The following is a 16,005-nucleotide window of genomic DNA, read 5'->3' as shown; positions in this document are numbered from 1 at the left end:
ACTACCCTGCTCCTCAGTGAAACTCCAGACCCTGTAACAAAGCTGGAACAGATTTAGACGTTTACAAAATATTTGATGAATGACTGAAGAACTGAATAAATATAAGCTCATTGATATATGCCTCACTAGTGCATATATGCCTTTCTCACTCACAATGTATATTTTGATCAGTTCCTCTTCTTTGTTTTGGATATTTTTAAGATGCTTTTCATTTTTCTTGAAAAAAAATAATATATACACACACATATATAAAATGTGTATATGGTTTGTAGGAGTGGAGAAGGAGAGGGTGAGATGTGTGGAGAGAGTAACATGGAAACTTACATTACCATATGTAAAATAGATAGCCAGTGGGAATTTGTTGTATGACTCAGGGAACTCAAACCAGGTCTCCGTAACAACCTGGAGGGCTGGGATGGGGAGGGAGGTGGGAGGGAAGTTCAAGTGGGAGACGACATGGATAAACCTATGGCTGATTCATGCTGATGTTTGGTAGAAATCAATGCAATACTGCAAAGCAATCATCCTTCAATTAAATATAAATAAATTTAAAAACCCAAAAATATGTGTATAGATATATATATACCTTATGTGTACCCTGTACGCCAGCTCATTATGATGAATGAAAACTTAACACAGCTATACATACACATGATCTTCAAAACTGTTTTCATATTGAGAGATGTGGGCAATCTCTATCTTATTCACAGACATGCAGAAAGAAGAATGTTAGTAGCTTGGAGTAAGACTTAGCTTAGAGTAAGATTTCTGGTTGTTTTCCCCATCATATCCATAATAATATTTTTTGTCATAGTGCCACTTGCTCTGTTTAAAACAGAATTTTTTTTTCCAGTACATTGTAGTATACCATTTCTTGGATAGTAAGATTTGTTAAGTTGGAGAATGCCTAGTTAGTCTGAACATTAGCAAAACCTGGTTCCCCTGGTGACTCAGCAGTTAAGCGTCCAGTTGCCAATGTAGGAGACACGGGTTTGATCCCTGGGGCAGGAAGATCCCCTGGAGAAGGAAATGGCAATCCACTCCAGTATTCTTGCTTGGGAAATCCCATAGACAGAGGAGCCTGGCAGGCTACAATCCATGGGGTCACAAAGAGTCAAACATGACTTAGCAACTAAATATCAACAATAGTGGAGCCCCTAAGATCAGGAAGATGAGTTAGGCTGTGATGATCACTAGTTCCCTTGCTGACACTGTGAGGATCTGCTGAACTGAGCAGATGGTGTACAGACATGCTCTCTGGTTATGCCATCCCACAGTATATGACACTCATCCAGATAATGCTAACTCCTCCTACCAAGAGGGCCCCTTCATCAAAACTCACTGCTGTACTCTCTCTGTCCTCTTTGTGACTCAAATACCCAGAAGCATCACTGCCTCCCTCGTTGACCTTTGCTCCACTAAGAAAGATCAGGAAAGTAAAGAGGCTACTGTGACTCAACCATGCTGTCCTAGTAAGGCTGTCCGGGGAGGACATCTCCATCGTGAAGACCTCAGGACACAGAGCCCTACTTCTGCAGCTGCTAGGCTTCACAAATCAGATTTCTAAAGGGAGCACGTCCTCCAAACTTAACTGTGTATGTATGTATGTGTGTGTTCAAAATCAAGACGTGGGACTTCCCTGGTGGTCAGGTGGTTGAGAATCTGCCTGCCAATGCAGGGGATACAGATTTGATCCCTGGTCTAGGAGGATTCTGCATCCTGAGAGGCAACTAAGCCCACCACACCCTAGAGCCGGTGCTCTGCAACAAGGGAAGCCACCAGGAAGAGAAGCCCACACACCGCAGCTAGCGAAAGCCCGCGTGCAGCAACAGAGACCCAGCACAGTCTAAAATAAATAAATAGAATGCTTAAAAAAAAAACAAGATGTGAGACTTTTATACATTGTCTCTCCAACTAGCAGCAACGTTCTCTAATCTGGGCTCCATACCAGTCTCTTTACACATATGTAATCTAGGAAGTGGTTATTTTCTGCCAACTAGTATTCTACAAACCCTAACAACTAAAATAACACGAAACTCTGGGAGCGGCGGCAGAGGTGACGACATAGACCCCAGTGTGTCTCAGCGTTGGGCGGTTTCCTTTCTGATGTAGCAATTCTCACTTCTCTGCCCTCCTGATTGCGTGGCTTGTTTCTCATCTGCTGCTGTGAAACACAATCAGACTGCTGAGATCAGAGAGGAGTGTTCAACCATATCAGCTTTTGATGCCACTGACTTCAGCATTCTGATATTTTGGACTTGACATAATCCAGTGCTGGGGGACTCTTGAGATCAGATCTCATTAGCAAAGGGCAGGAAAGCTTTTGGTTTTTAGCTACACTGTCAGCAGATGAATGTGTGTTGAACCTCTCTTCCGAGTTGTCTCATGAGTTGCTTATTTACTGAGCACCGACTGTGTGTCAGACACCGTGCCAAGCAGGAGGAATTCCTAGATGATTAAAATTGTCTTGAAAGAATTCTCAGGCTGGGAGGAGGGACAGACACAAAACCAAACTACATGGTAGTATGGTGAATGATTTGATAAAGGGCTGCTGCTGCTACTAAGTCACTTCAGTCGTGTCCTACTCTGCGTGACCCCATAGACGGCAGCCCAACAGGCTCCCCCGTCCCTGGGATTCTCCAGGCAAGAACACTGGAGTGGGTTGCCATTTCCTTCTCCAATGCATGAAAGTGAAAAGTGAAAGTGAAGTCGCTCAGTCGTCTCCAACCCCTAGCGACCCCATGGACTGCAGCCTACCAGGCTCCTCCATCCATGGGATTTTCCAGGCAAGAGTACCGGAGTGGGGTGCCATTGCCTTCTCCAGATAAAGGGCTATTCATGGGGAATTCCCTGGTGGTCCAGTAGTTAGTTAGGACTCCAAGCTCTCACTGCTTAGGGCCCTGATTAGGCAGCTAAAATCCCACAAACCGTGTAGCTTGGCCAAAACATTTAAGGAAAGAACAACAACAATAACAACAAAAAACTCATGGCCAGGGGTTCAGTGAGGATACAAAAGATGGCCATGGGCCTAAACTTGAATTTCCAAGAAGGCTTCCTAACACAGATGATTCTTGAATTGAGTCTTAGAGGGTGATTGAGAATTGCAAGATACAAAGGCATACAAGATGCAAAAGAATGTTTCAGGTACAGAGAACTGTGTGGGCAAAGAATGATACCAAGACAGGAGCTTGGATTTTATTTCATAAGTTTTTTTGCATCATGGTATGGGCTACAGTCCATAGGGTCGCAGAGTCAGACATGACTGAAGCGACTTAGCTGCACACATGTGTGGTAAATGACATCTGTGTGAAATACAGGGTTTCTCTGGTAGCTCAGCTGGTAAAGACTCTGCCTGTTAATGTGGGAGACTGGGTTTGATCCCTGGGTTGGGAAGATCCCCTGGAGAAGGGAAAGGCTCCCCACTCCAGTTTTCTGGTCTGGAGAATTCCATGGACTGTATAGGGGTAAATAAATGAGGCTGCTCACAACTAGGCCATCCTTGGAGCCAAAGAGATCAACATTTCTGCACACATGTAATACAACCCAGCATACTGGTGGGAGGAACCACTGAAAGAAATAAGGACCCACTAAAAGCTCTGAAGGAGGGTTATGAAATAGTCAGGATTATAGTCTAAATGGCTCACTCTGGCTACAGGGGCTTCCTAGGTGGTGCTAGTGGTAAAGAATCCATCTGCCAATGTAGGAGATGTAAGAGACTCAGGTTCGATCCCTGGACTGGGAAGATCCCTTGGAGGACGAAATGGCAACCCTTGCCTGAAGAATTCCATAGACAGAGGAGCCTGGCGGGCTACAGTCCACCGGGTCACAAAGAGCTGGACACGACTCAGCAACTGAGCACACACTCTGAAAGGATTTACTGAGGATCCGACCACAATAGATTAGGCATCGTCTGATGAGGACCGGAGCCGGGTCAGTGGTCTCACAGATAAAGAGGAAGGGTCAAGTTCAAGAAACATTAAGGAAGAAAAACTGGCCTAATTCGGCGATTTACTACATGGAGGAAAGAAGGGAGCAAACATGGTGTAGCTTTCTGGTACAAATGTGTAAATACACAAATCTACTTTGTCCAAAAGATTAAGATCTTTCCCCTTTAATCACATAACACAAAGACAAGGAGAGGGCCTGCTTGTTTGCTTTTTCAAGACTTCCGACTTCAGACAAGCAAAGAAAATACTGAGGCCTTTTGGCATCCTCTCTTCCTTCTGCAGTTCCTATCTGATTATCACAGCCAATACTCTGAAAGAGACAGAATTTTAAAAAAATAATTTTAAGAAATTTGGCTTCCTGTGTGACAGCCTGATATTAAACTCTCTTTAGCTTGGGGCCACCTCGCCATCTGTCAGATCTTAGAACACTGCAAGGGGCCTTCGTCAGCATAAGCAGCTTCTTTGCTTCCATTCTTCCCAAGACTTCAGGTCTCAAGATAGTGTGGGTCTCAAATCTTCCAGATGACCTTGAAATTAATAAAGCTATCCACTTAGGCATTGTAGATTCGTCACACTGTATAGCTCTAGGGAGCACATCTCTGAATACTTCTATATCGGGGTGGCTTTAAACACACCGAATGGCAACATCAATGTTTTTTGGAGATGCGCAAAAGAGTTCAGAAAGCTACACTGTTACATCTACTCCAGATCCAACAGGCCTTTTTCATGTCCCTGGCAGGCTGGACCTTGAATGTTGTCTGCTCTTTAGTCACTAAGCTGTGTCCAACTCTTCTGCAACCCTGTGGACTGCAACCCCCCAGGCCCTTCTGTCCATGGGATTCTCTAGGCAAGAATACTGGAGTGGGTTGCCATTTCCTTCTCCAAGGGATCTTCCCAACCCAGGGATCAAACCTGTGTCTCCTGCATTTCAGGCAGTTTCTTCACCATTGCTCCCCCCAGGAAGACAGACCTCAAATAGCAGTAGCCAATTCTGGATGCTCCGAGAACTGCAAAAAAATTCTCCTCCTATAAACCAAACTTACATTTCTCGAAAGTGAAAATCGCTCAGTTGTGTCCAATTCTTTGGACCCCAGGGACTATATAGTCCATGGAATTCTCCAGGCAAGAATACTGGAGTGGGTAGCCTATTCCTTCTCCAGGGGATCTTCCCAATACAGGGATGGAACCCAGGTCTCCCACATTGCAGGCGGATTCTCTACCAGCTGAGCCACAATGTTTCTCACATAACAACAAATGTAATGTATGGATCTTGTTTGGATCAAACAGATAGTGGGAGCCATTTTATTATGGATGAGATAATAGATGATATTCAGGAATTATAGTTAATTTGGATAGGTGTGATTATAACATGGTGAAGTGAAGTGAAAGTCGCTCAGTCATGTCTGACTCTTTGCAACCCCATGGACTATACAGTCCATGGAATTCTCCAGGCCAGAATACTGGAGTGGGTAGCCTTTCCCTTCTCAGGGGATATTCCCAACCCAGGGATCGAACACAGGTCTCCTGCATTACAGGTGGATTCTTTACCAGCTGAGCCACCAGGGAAGCCTGAATTATATTAAAAATGTCTACCAGTGATACATCCTGAAACACTTTTGTGACATCTGGGATTTGCATTGACAAACTCTACCCAAACAAACAAACAAACAAAAAAATGGGGCAGTAAATGAAGATGGGCTCATTGATCTACAGAAGATGCATAATGGAGGTATAGGGAATTATCATATTTTTTCTCTATGTGTATGAGAGAAAATTTCCACTTTATTCTGCTTCTGCTTCAGGCATTGATCACCTATTAGATTTCTCAGCATCACATTTACGCCAACTTGCATTTATTTTAGCAAGCAAGTGGGGCTGTGTGATTCTCTTCCAAATCATTAACCTTGTTGCATTAATATAATAATAACAGATACTATTATTTAGTGTTTATTACATTCCAGACACTAAGTTCACCATTTTGTATACATTAACTTATCCAATCCTCACAATAAATCTATGTTTAAGAGCATAAAGAGGGGCTCAGATGCTGAATTGAGGCAGCTCTTCCAGGACCACCAAAAATCATGCTCAACAAACTAAAAAATCTTCAAAAGTATTTGAGGTAGTTTTCTATGAATTGCTCTAATGTTTGTATTTTTAAAGATACACCAAAAAATATTACTATAATAATGGGTAAAACATATTGAGTGCTTGCAACATACTTAGTCTCTATTCTAATAAGCACTTTGCATGTACCATCTCACCTGATTTGCACAACAACCTACAAGGTATATAGTGGCTCTTTAGTGGATGAAGTGCACTGGGGTCCCAACCAAAAGCTCCCCTGCATCCTCGTCTGTCAGAGCTCCTGCCATCAAGAGAGGAAATGCATTTCCACCCCTTGAATCTGGGCTGGCCTTGTGACTTGCTTCCACCTACAGAACGTGGTCAATAGAAGTAAGGATGGACCAGTTCCAAGCCTAGATTTCAAGAGGAATTGATTTCTCTCTATTGGGCCTCTGCTGTGAGACAATGCTTGGGGTAACCTGCTGGAGGATGAGAGACCACATGCCAAAGAGACAAAGGGTTGGAACTGACAGATCATCCCTGGAAGCAGAGCCCCCTAACAATTTGCCAGCCAAGCAAGGGGTGTGAGTGAGCTGAGCTACAATCAGAAGTGCCCGGCTGAAACCAGCCTAACCAAAGAAGTGGTTCAGCAGCTATGAGATTTTGGAATGGGTTTAGGATGCAACAAGAGTTATCTGATACAGCAGGTGTCATGGTTTTCTCTAGAAGAAGAAACCATGACACCGAAAGGTTAAGCGGCTTGCCCAAAGTCACACTGTAAGTGGGGGAGCTGAGATAGACAGCAGTCACAGCTGTTCAGAGTAAAGACTAAGGGGAGAGGTTATTGGGCTTTGACTCCCAGTGGCTCACTCATGACCCAGGAAGATTCATTACAGACACCTGGCAACACAGGCGTCTTCATCTTTCCTCATCACTTTGAGTACAACCTCCCTAGAACTCTGCCCGCCCTTCCCAGAAGAAGGAACCTCTCCTCTCTGGATGTAACCTCCAAGAGACGAGGCAGGCGTTTGATTAAATTATGTTGGATTCTGAAGGAGCCCAGTGGGGTCCCTGAGAAGCAGTGATGTGTTAACTGAATTCAGAATATTCAGAAGAATATGAACTTGCTTCCACACTTAAGCCAGAGACCCATAGTGAAGTTTTATTGTGTCCTAAAGACCATGGAAAGCCAGCAATGAATTTTAAATAAGGAAACAGCATTCCCATAAATGAGAAAATCAGTCTGGTTGCAACATGAAGAACGGACTGAAAGTAACCTTGGCGATAGAGAGATAAACTCAGAGTTGGAGCAGTCACCCAGGGGGTGAGTGGCCAGGACTGGGATTACACCCATGGGAACAGCGAGAAGCAAGATTCAAGGGCTATAGAGAGAGAATACCCATAGGGCCTGGTGACTGGCTGAATGAGTGAAGGAAAGGGGAAAAGTGAGGACAACTCAACCAGAGGTCCATGAAAAGTGACTGTCAACCAGGAAGTTCTATTCCCCTTATAGTGTTCTTGAGTGACAACTGACCCATTTCTGAAAAGGGATTAGGACTCAGTGTTCCCATGGTGCAGGGACTTCTGATGGAACGCTCTGAATCACCCTATTTGTAAAGAATAAAGACGGGCTTGGAGAGAGAAAATGTCAGAATTAAACAGCTACTTGTCTTGACAGCACCAAAAATAACCTGTCACCTGCTCCTAACTTTGTTCTTAGTTACAAAGGCCATTGTTTGAGTGAACAAAGAGGGTAAGGAATCTGGAAAGAACTGTTTATGCAGAGACACTGATAAGAGGTCAAGCTGGAGAAGACTTGCACGTGAATGAGGAGGGTGGGGGACTTCCCTAGTGGGTGAGTGGGTCCAATTCCTGGTCAGGGAACTGAGATCCCACACACGGCATGGCCAAAAAAATAAATTAAAAAAAAATGAGGAGGGTGTTGGGCAGCTCCAAGCACACACATTCTGCCTGCTGCAAACATCTCAGGGGCTCAAAATTATGAACAGAAAGATCCAGGAGCTGTTCTTGGCACATCTAGAATATTTTAAAACTGGTTTCTCAGTAGAAGCCATTTCCCATTTGATGAACCAGAAATTCAACTCAGAGGACAATACATTGATGGTTATTAACAAGGGCCTCCAACTTCCTCTATCCAATACCTTGTCCCAAACAGCCAGCTCCCAGTGCTCACATTGCCTGACCTACCTCCTGCAAGCCTTCCTGACAGGCAGGTGGAGGTCATGCCACTTCAGGAAAAGTCCTTAGAAAAAGGAAGTGTTCAAGAATCGAATCTACACATACAAAAGACTACCACATTTTCTCCAGAATTGCTGATTCTGATTCCTACTGTTGACACTCTGCTAAACTCGTTCTTACATACAGATTTTCCTATTGGGGAAAAAAAAAAGTCATTCTAGTTCTTTAGTTTCCACTAAATTAGTAGGTTTAGGTCATGAGTGCCCCCTATTTGACCTGACTTTCAACTTACAAGCACGAAATAGGCTGATGGCCAGAACTCAGGTAATTCTACAGGAGGATTCTAGTTGATTCCAGTCACCAAGGGTACCAGCCAGCCAAGCCAAGGGCCACATGGAAGACCCAAGGAAAGCTGGGATGCCTAGCTATCTAAAGGCAAGCCCTGAAAGTGAAAGTGAAGTCGCTCAGTCGTGTCCGACTCTTTGTGACCCCATGGACTGTAGCCTACCAGGCTCCTCTGTCATGGGATTTTCAGGCAAGCATACTGGAGTGGGTTGCCATTTCCTTCTCCAGGGGAATCTTTCCAACCCAGGAATCGAACCCAGGTCTCCCGCATTGTAGACAGACGCTTTACTGTCTGAGCCACCAGGGAGGGTTGCAACCAAGACCTGACCTGCAAAGAGCAACCAGCCTTGGCTATTAGAGAAAGGGCTTCAAGTTGGACCAGAAGGCAGACACAGGAAGAGTTGAAAAAGGAGCAGAGATGCTTAAAGGAAGCTCTCCACGAAGAATGAAATTTCACTCTGTTCTCCAAGAGCTTAGCAGCCACTGGATGTTAGTTAATCTGTGACATATTGTGCTATACAATGAAACGTGGTTTTGAAGTAAATCTCCCCCACTCCATAAAAATTACATTTTATGGTTTGTCTTGCTAATTTTTCACCCATTTAGATTCTGCATGACAGAGAAAGTTGACAGTGTTAAATACTATTATGTCCTCCGAGCTCCCTCCAGCTTGCAAGAATGCCTCCGACTGCCATTGGATAGCTTAATCCAAGTTAAATGTTCGTAACACAAACTGTGAGAGCGTGTCATCCAGTTGTCTAGAATCACAGAAATCAATTCGGTTTCATCCAAAAACAAAAATGAAAAAAGCCCTATACCCTGGGGTTAGGACACTGACTTAAAGTCTGGTATTTTATGATGGCCAGCATGATGCATTTACCAAATTCAGGAGGAAAACATTGCAAAGGCCCAGAGGCCCATCAGCAACAACTTCCTGTTTATCAGATTTTGTTGGCAAGAGGGGAATGAATGACTCGGCCTCTGAGGGCCTGTCAGTCACCTTCCACCCTTGTGTAGGGGTTGGATGTGTTGTCACCTCCTGGAGAGGGAAAATACTCTGTTCTCCCTCACTTGGAATTTCTGATAAAGCTATTTTGGAGAAGACTCAAGCCCCTAAATCTGAAAAACAGGCATCCAAACCATTTTTAAACTTCATTTTTGGAGACCAGGCTTACTTAGCAATGTGATCTAACAGGAGTTTGAGATCCACCATCTTTAGGTCTGGGTTGAAATTCTAGTTTGGCTCTTCCTAGCTGGCTGCTGCTGCTAAATCGCTTCAGTCGTGTCCGACTCTTTGAGACCCCGTAGACAGCAGCCCACCAGGCTCCCCCGTCGCTGGGATTCTCCAGGCAAGAACACTGGAGTGGGTTGCCATTTCCTTCTCCAATGCATGCAAGTGAAAAGGGAAAGTGAAGTCGCTCAGATTCTACCCCTCACCTATAATCACACTTATCTCATGTTATGATATAGAGTCTCGGTAAGTTTTATAGCTAAGAAGAGATAAGTATCACAGCCTTATGTTCCTTTACATCTAAATACAAAATAAATTCTTCATTAACCTCACTGATAAAGAGGTGTTCATAATAAAAAAAATAAAAGGGGGGAAGGGTTAGACATAGTTTGGAGAACTATATATTTTTATCATACATGGCTGCTATTAAAATAGAAGCAAAAAAAATGCCTTTCCCCACCTATTTTCCACCACCAAATAAGTAAAAGCCACAGCCTGTTTACAAGTCATAAGATAAATTTGGGGCATTAAATGAAGTAACCTTTAAATTTAAATAATCAAGTGCTTATGATGCAAAAGATACTGTGCAAAACTGATACAAAGGGGGCATATATGAAATTAATGTGGTCTCTATCCCCTAGAAGCTAAAACTCCATTAATTTAAGTATGAATCAAAGGGAGAAAACTGGAGAGGAAAAAGTGAAATTCCTTCCAAATACAAAGTTACATTATTTAACACATTAAACTGTGCTGTCTTAATTACAATTCTTAGATGGAATTCAAACTACCTATCTTCTTTAACCTAAATACTTGTCAGAAATTAAGAACTTATTAAAATTTGTAGGATCAGATTTTTGGAAGAAGAGAAGGCCTAGAATTAGAATGTCTGATTTATCCCTGGAGAGGAATTTATAACAAACACAAGCAACCTATAATACTGCTATAACAGTAAATTCATGTTATATATGATATAGTAATTCAAATATACTATGATTCATATATAGTCATATACACTTAAATTATACTTCCAATTCATAATCACATGCAGTAAAATTTGATATGAAAGAAAACACCCTATTAACTATATTTCCCTAGGTTTCCCCAAAAACCTCAGCTCTAAAAAATTACAATAGCATTTTATGCAGGCTAAACTCTGGCAAATCACGTAGCGTGTGTGTTTCAGAGCTGTAGGAGGGACAATAAATGCCTGTTGTGGAGCCCTATACCAAGGTCACAGGACAAAAATCTCCAGAGCTGACCAAGCCGCATAGCAACTGTTGCCCTGAGCCTCCAGATTCTAAACTGGCCAGTTTCCAGAACCCGTATTAGGTAAAAGAAACACCCATCCTATTATCCATGCTATAGCATCCTAACCAATCACCTAATGCCACCATTCCAGTAGGAATTTCTCCGTCTTGAGGCTATAAAAATTGGGTACTAGCTTGCGAAAGGGTTCAGCTCTCCCTCGAGCCGGTCTGCTGTTCACTGTCTCCCACTCTAATAAACATTTTCCTCCTATTCTGCCTCATGTCTGGAAATTCTTTTCCGACCCATGCATGGACCACGACACCTACCTTACGGGTGCCGCTGAGGATACAGGGGTCACAGCAAGTGAAAAGTGATGGGCGAGGAGCTGTACGGGAATGGGCTGCCACCTCCGGCTCACCTTCTGGAATCTTCTCAAAGCTCAGAAATTGAGCCAGTGTGAACAACAGATCAGGCGTGAGGATGTTGCAGTCTCGAGCTCACATCAGTCATTGGTTTCCCAATGACAATGTGGGTAAACTCCTCTCTGTCACATAAGCCTGCTCACCTACACCCACAACTAGGAAATGAGCATTCTACAGAGAACTGGGCAGCTTTGCTCACCTTACCAGTGATTCCTCAATCGTGCTGCATACAGGGCCCACCTGGAGAGCTTCTAACCCTCACAATGTCCAGTCCTACCCAAGACCAATTAAGATAGAATGTCTGCAGGTGGTGTCCAAGCATCAGTATTTTTTTTCAAAGAACCCCACCCTCACCCCCACCCCCAGGTGAGACTACTATAGAGAGCAGTTTGGGAACCTCTTTCTGGCTTCCCCTGTAGTCCCCTGAAGGCCACCTTTCAACCTCTTGGTTCTAAAGGATGTCCAATTTCACAATGGGAGTCAGGGTCCAGGACACCTGATCTTGAGTCTCTGTGCCTCCCTCCAGGCAGCCTGTTAACCAGCCGCCCCTCACCTTACATCCAACTGGGAGGTGGGAGCTGCAAGTGAGCTGAGGGCACCTGGGGGGCAGAGAGGTGAGCCTTGGGTTTGGAGAGCACAGAGCAGCCCTTCCCAAACTAGGTGATTGGCAGGGTCACAGAAAAAGAGATCTCAATATCAGATACAATTGGCCAGTTCTGGATCCACTGAAGATAAGCAGGTTTTCTCATTGCAGGACCTCTCAAACCCTTTCAGTTGGAGTGTGACTATGAGTCTGCCCAAGAGGACTGTCTCCCCCCTCATGGAAACCTTCATTTTCTCAGAGCATTTCAAGAGCTGCTGTTTCAAGGAAGATACTCTGAGAAACCTAGAGCCATGTTGGGGGTAGGGCTGGGGTTCTGTCCCCTGGGGGACATTTGACAATGATTGGAAACGGTTGTCACAGCTGGGGGTTGGGAGGCTATTACTGGCATCTAGTGGGTCAAGGCCAGGGCTGCCGCTAAACACCCTATAATACACAGGGCAGCCCGAGACAAGGAGTTATCCAGCCCACTGTTGCCAGCAGCCGAGCTGAAAAGTCCTGGCCTTGAGCCCCACAGCCCGCCCCCCAATCTATGGCCTCATCAATGCTAGGTGATGAGACAGCAAGAAAGACAGGAGAAAGAGAAGGAAAACAAAGGAGGAAAAAGGGAGGAAACGAACAAGAAAAACAGATGATAAAGGAGGCTGGAAGGAGGAGACAGGAGAAAAAAGAAAAAGAAGCCAGATTCATAATTGCCAAAACTTGGAGGTAGCCAAGAAGTCCTGCAGTGGGTGAATGGATAAACACGCTGCGGTACATTCAGACAACAGAACAGCATTCAGCATGAAAAAGAAATGAGCGATCAAGCCATGAAAAGACAAGGAGGAGCCTTAAACGCCTGATGCTGAAGAGCCTGCCTACTGCATGATTCCAACTATGTGACATTCTCAAAAAGGCAAAACCATGGGGAACAGTAGAAAGATCAGTGGTTGCCAGGGGTGAGAGGTAGGGAAAGATGAATAAGTAGAGCACAAAGAAGTTGTAGGGCAGTGAAGATGCTCTGTGTATTCCTGGTGGATACATGTCATTACACAGTTACCCAAACCCATAGAACATACGACACCCAGCGTGAACCCCAGTGTAAGCCACGGTTATGGGTGACAGGCATGTGTCAATGGAGGTTCACCAATTGTAACCAGAGTACCCTCTGGGGAAGGGGAGGGGAGGCTGATAGTCGAGGAGGCTGTGGGGGGTGTGGAGGAGGGGATGAATATGGGCATTCTCTGTACTTTGTGCTGCATTTTGCTGTGAGCCTGTGCTGTGCTCAGTCACTCAGTCGGGTCCAACTCTTTGTGACTCCATGGACTACAGCCCACCAGGCTCCTCTGTCTATGGGATTTTCCAGGCAGGAATACTGGAGTGGGTAACTGTTTCCTTCTCCAGGGGATCCTCCCGACCCAGGGATCAAACCAGGGTCTTCTGCATCACCTGCGGATTCTTTACCAACTGAGCCACCAGGGGAGCCCAAGAATACTGGAGTGGGTAGCCTATCCCTTTCTCCAGGGGATTTTCCCAACCCAGGAATCGAACGGGGGTCTCCTGCATTGCGGGCGGATTCTTTACCAGCCAGCTACCAGGGAGCCTGAAAGTGCTCAAAACAAGAAGAAAAAAAAAAAAAAACGAGAAAGAATGCAGTTAGGCCCCAGCCTCCTCAGGCCTTTATTACTTCTCTGAATTGACCAGGCCATTCATTCTGCTCTTGCACTGGGCACCAGCTGGTGGGGGCAGGCCGGGCGCCCATGGGGAAGGTGGGCTTCTGTGGTGGGGGCGCCCCAGCCCGGTGCCTCTGTGTGCCTGGGGAGGGGGGGAGCCTCAGACCCTGCTGGGCTTCTTGGGGTCCTTGCTCTTGGCTGGCATGAAGGCGTACAGCTCCTCGATGAGCATCTCCATCCGGGCGGTGACCTCGGTCACTGTGTCGATGACCAGCTTCTGCTGCAGCTTCAGCTTGTTGTTCTCCCACAGCGCCTTGTTCTCCTCCTGGAAGAGCCTGTGCTCCTCGCGCAGCGCGTGCAGGGCCCGGTTCTCCTCCTGCAGGAGCCGGTTCTCCTCGCGGAGGACCTGCAGGCTCTGGTTCTCCTCCCGCAGGGCCTGCAGCGCCTGGTTCATCTCCCGCAGCAGCTCCAGGGACTGACTGCCGTCGGGCAGGCCCGGGCTCCCCTTGCCCACCTCCTCCCCGGGCTGCGCGGACAGGGTGCTCACCATCTCCCGCAGGGCCCGGAGGGTCTTGGAGTCGTCGGGCGGGGCCGGGAGGCCCTTGGGCTCCTCGAAGGGAGAGGGGAGGCCGGGGCCCGGGTCCGGCAGCAGCCCGTGGGGCTCCTCGTGGGGCGAGGAGATGGGCTTGATTTCCTCGGTCGAGGCGGTCTTCTCGTCGGGCTGGGCCCAGTAGGCCTTCCTCTGCTCCAGCAGCTGCTGCAGGGCCCGGTTCTCCTCGCGGAGGAGCTGCAGAGTGCTGTTCTCCCGGCCCCGGTGCGCCTGCAGCGCCGGCTCCTTCTTCATCGCCTCCAGGGACGAGGCGTTGTCCTTGTGCAGCAGCGGCGACGAGGCGCGGCTGTCTTCGCGGCCCAGCGCGGCCTGGTGCTCCTCCCAGAAGACCTGCAGGATCTTGTTCTCCTTGAGGAGCGTGCGGTTCTCCTCGCGCAGTGCCCTGTTCTCCTCGCGCAGCGTCTTGTTCTCCTGCAGCAGGCACTCCTTGGCCAGCCTCTTGTGGTGCAGCTTGTGGTGGAAGGACGAGGACGGGGAGAAGTAGGGCGACTGCAGCCGGCAGTTCTCGCTGACCCAGCGCCCGTCCTGGAAGACGAACATCTCGTCGCTGAGCTGCACCCGCGGCGGGTTATAGTCCAGCTCCAGGTCTGCCTGCGACGTGGGGCGCTCCATGGGGTCCAGGGGCACCGACGAGAAGCGGTTGAGTGGGTAGGAGTGCTGGCTGACCACCCGACGGCTCAGCCTGGGCAGGGCGGCCTGCCGGGCACAGCGAGGGGTGGGGTACAAGTTGTGGAGCCTCAGGAAGGGCTCGGCTGTGCCCCTCTGCGGGAAAGAACAGGGAAACTCAGGGTTAGTGAAGAGAGGCTGACTGCACCCGAGGCCGGCTGGCCACGTAAGAGGCCCGAGACCCCACAAGAAACCCCGTCTGGGAGTCTGGACCATCCACCGAGGGTGCTTTTGCGCTTGGCCCCGTTATTGGTGGCGGCTCTATTCTATGCTAGTGGTGATGGTTTAGTCGCTCAGTCGTGTCCAACTCTTGCGACCTCATGGACTATACAGCCTGCCAGCCTCCTCTGTCCATAGGATTCTCCAGGCAAGAATACTGGAGTGGGTTGCCATTTCCTTCTCCAGGCTCTATTCTATAATGTCCCAGCAGATACAGAATTAGCGAATACTGAACCAGGACTCAGGGGAGACCATAGCTGGTTAGGTTCCTGCCAGCCTCCAGGGGCCACATTTTCCTCAACCGATCAATAGGCAACTTTTTCTTCTGTTGAAAGACACCTTATTTAAAATGCATTTTGTTTCATTAACCTTGAACTTGGGGCCAACAGCACTGTAACTCATGCAGGAAGGAAGCTTACCTAACACAGGTGTTTTCTCCGTAAGGGATATCACTGCCTTCTTGTGCTTTAAGGAGGACTAGACAGAACTTCAGCAGTATGCTTGAGGGCCATTTTAGACAGTGAAATCACCAACAAAGAGCACAAGAGTGTGAAAACAGTGACATGAAACAAACTGTGGAAAGGACACTGTTTTACAGTCAGAGCTGAAACAAGAAGGCGCCTAAACTGGAAATGTGTGCATCAGGTAACTCAAGTCATTCACCCTTCTGTGAGTGCCCATGATAAACCACATAAGTGCCACAAGTATTGATTTGGAGGTTGCAAACTAATTTCAATGAAAAAAGTTTAGGCAAATTCACAAACATGGAATCTGTGAGTCATAAGAATCAATAATATA

General features: G+C 46.7%; 1 protein-coding gene across 7 annotated transcripts in view; it reads right to left on the bottom strand.

Moving 5' to 3' along the window:
* Window positions 1-13,690: 13,690 nt before the first annotated feature.
* The window catches only part of CBY2 (chibby family member 2), a 137,862-nt gene continuing 135,547 nt past the window's right edge, over window positions 13,691-16,005 (bottom strand). For all 7 annotated transcript variants that reach the window (XM_081547352.1, XM_081547348.1, XM_081547351.1 and 4 more), the window contains one exon: window positions 13,691-15,084. In XM_081547352.1, coding sequence (XP_081403478.1) covers window positions 13,873-15,084 — 1,212 coding nt within the window. In that variant the 3' untranslated portion in view covers window positions 13,691-13,872. The remainder of the gene's footprint in view (window positions 15,085-16,005) is intronic.

Source organism: Giraffa tippelskirchi, chromosome 12 (genome assembly GCF_054371585.1).
Source record: "Giraffa tippelskirchi isolate mGirTip1 chromosome 12, T2T-mGirTip1v1.2.pri, whole genome shotgun sequence".
Lineage (NCBI taxonomy): Eukaryota > Metazoa > Chordata > Mammalia > Artiodactyla > Giraffidae > Giraffa > Giraffa tippelskirchi.
Note: the sequence above shows the minus strand (reverse complement) of the source record. Positions and strands in the feature narration are given on the sequence as shown.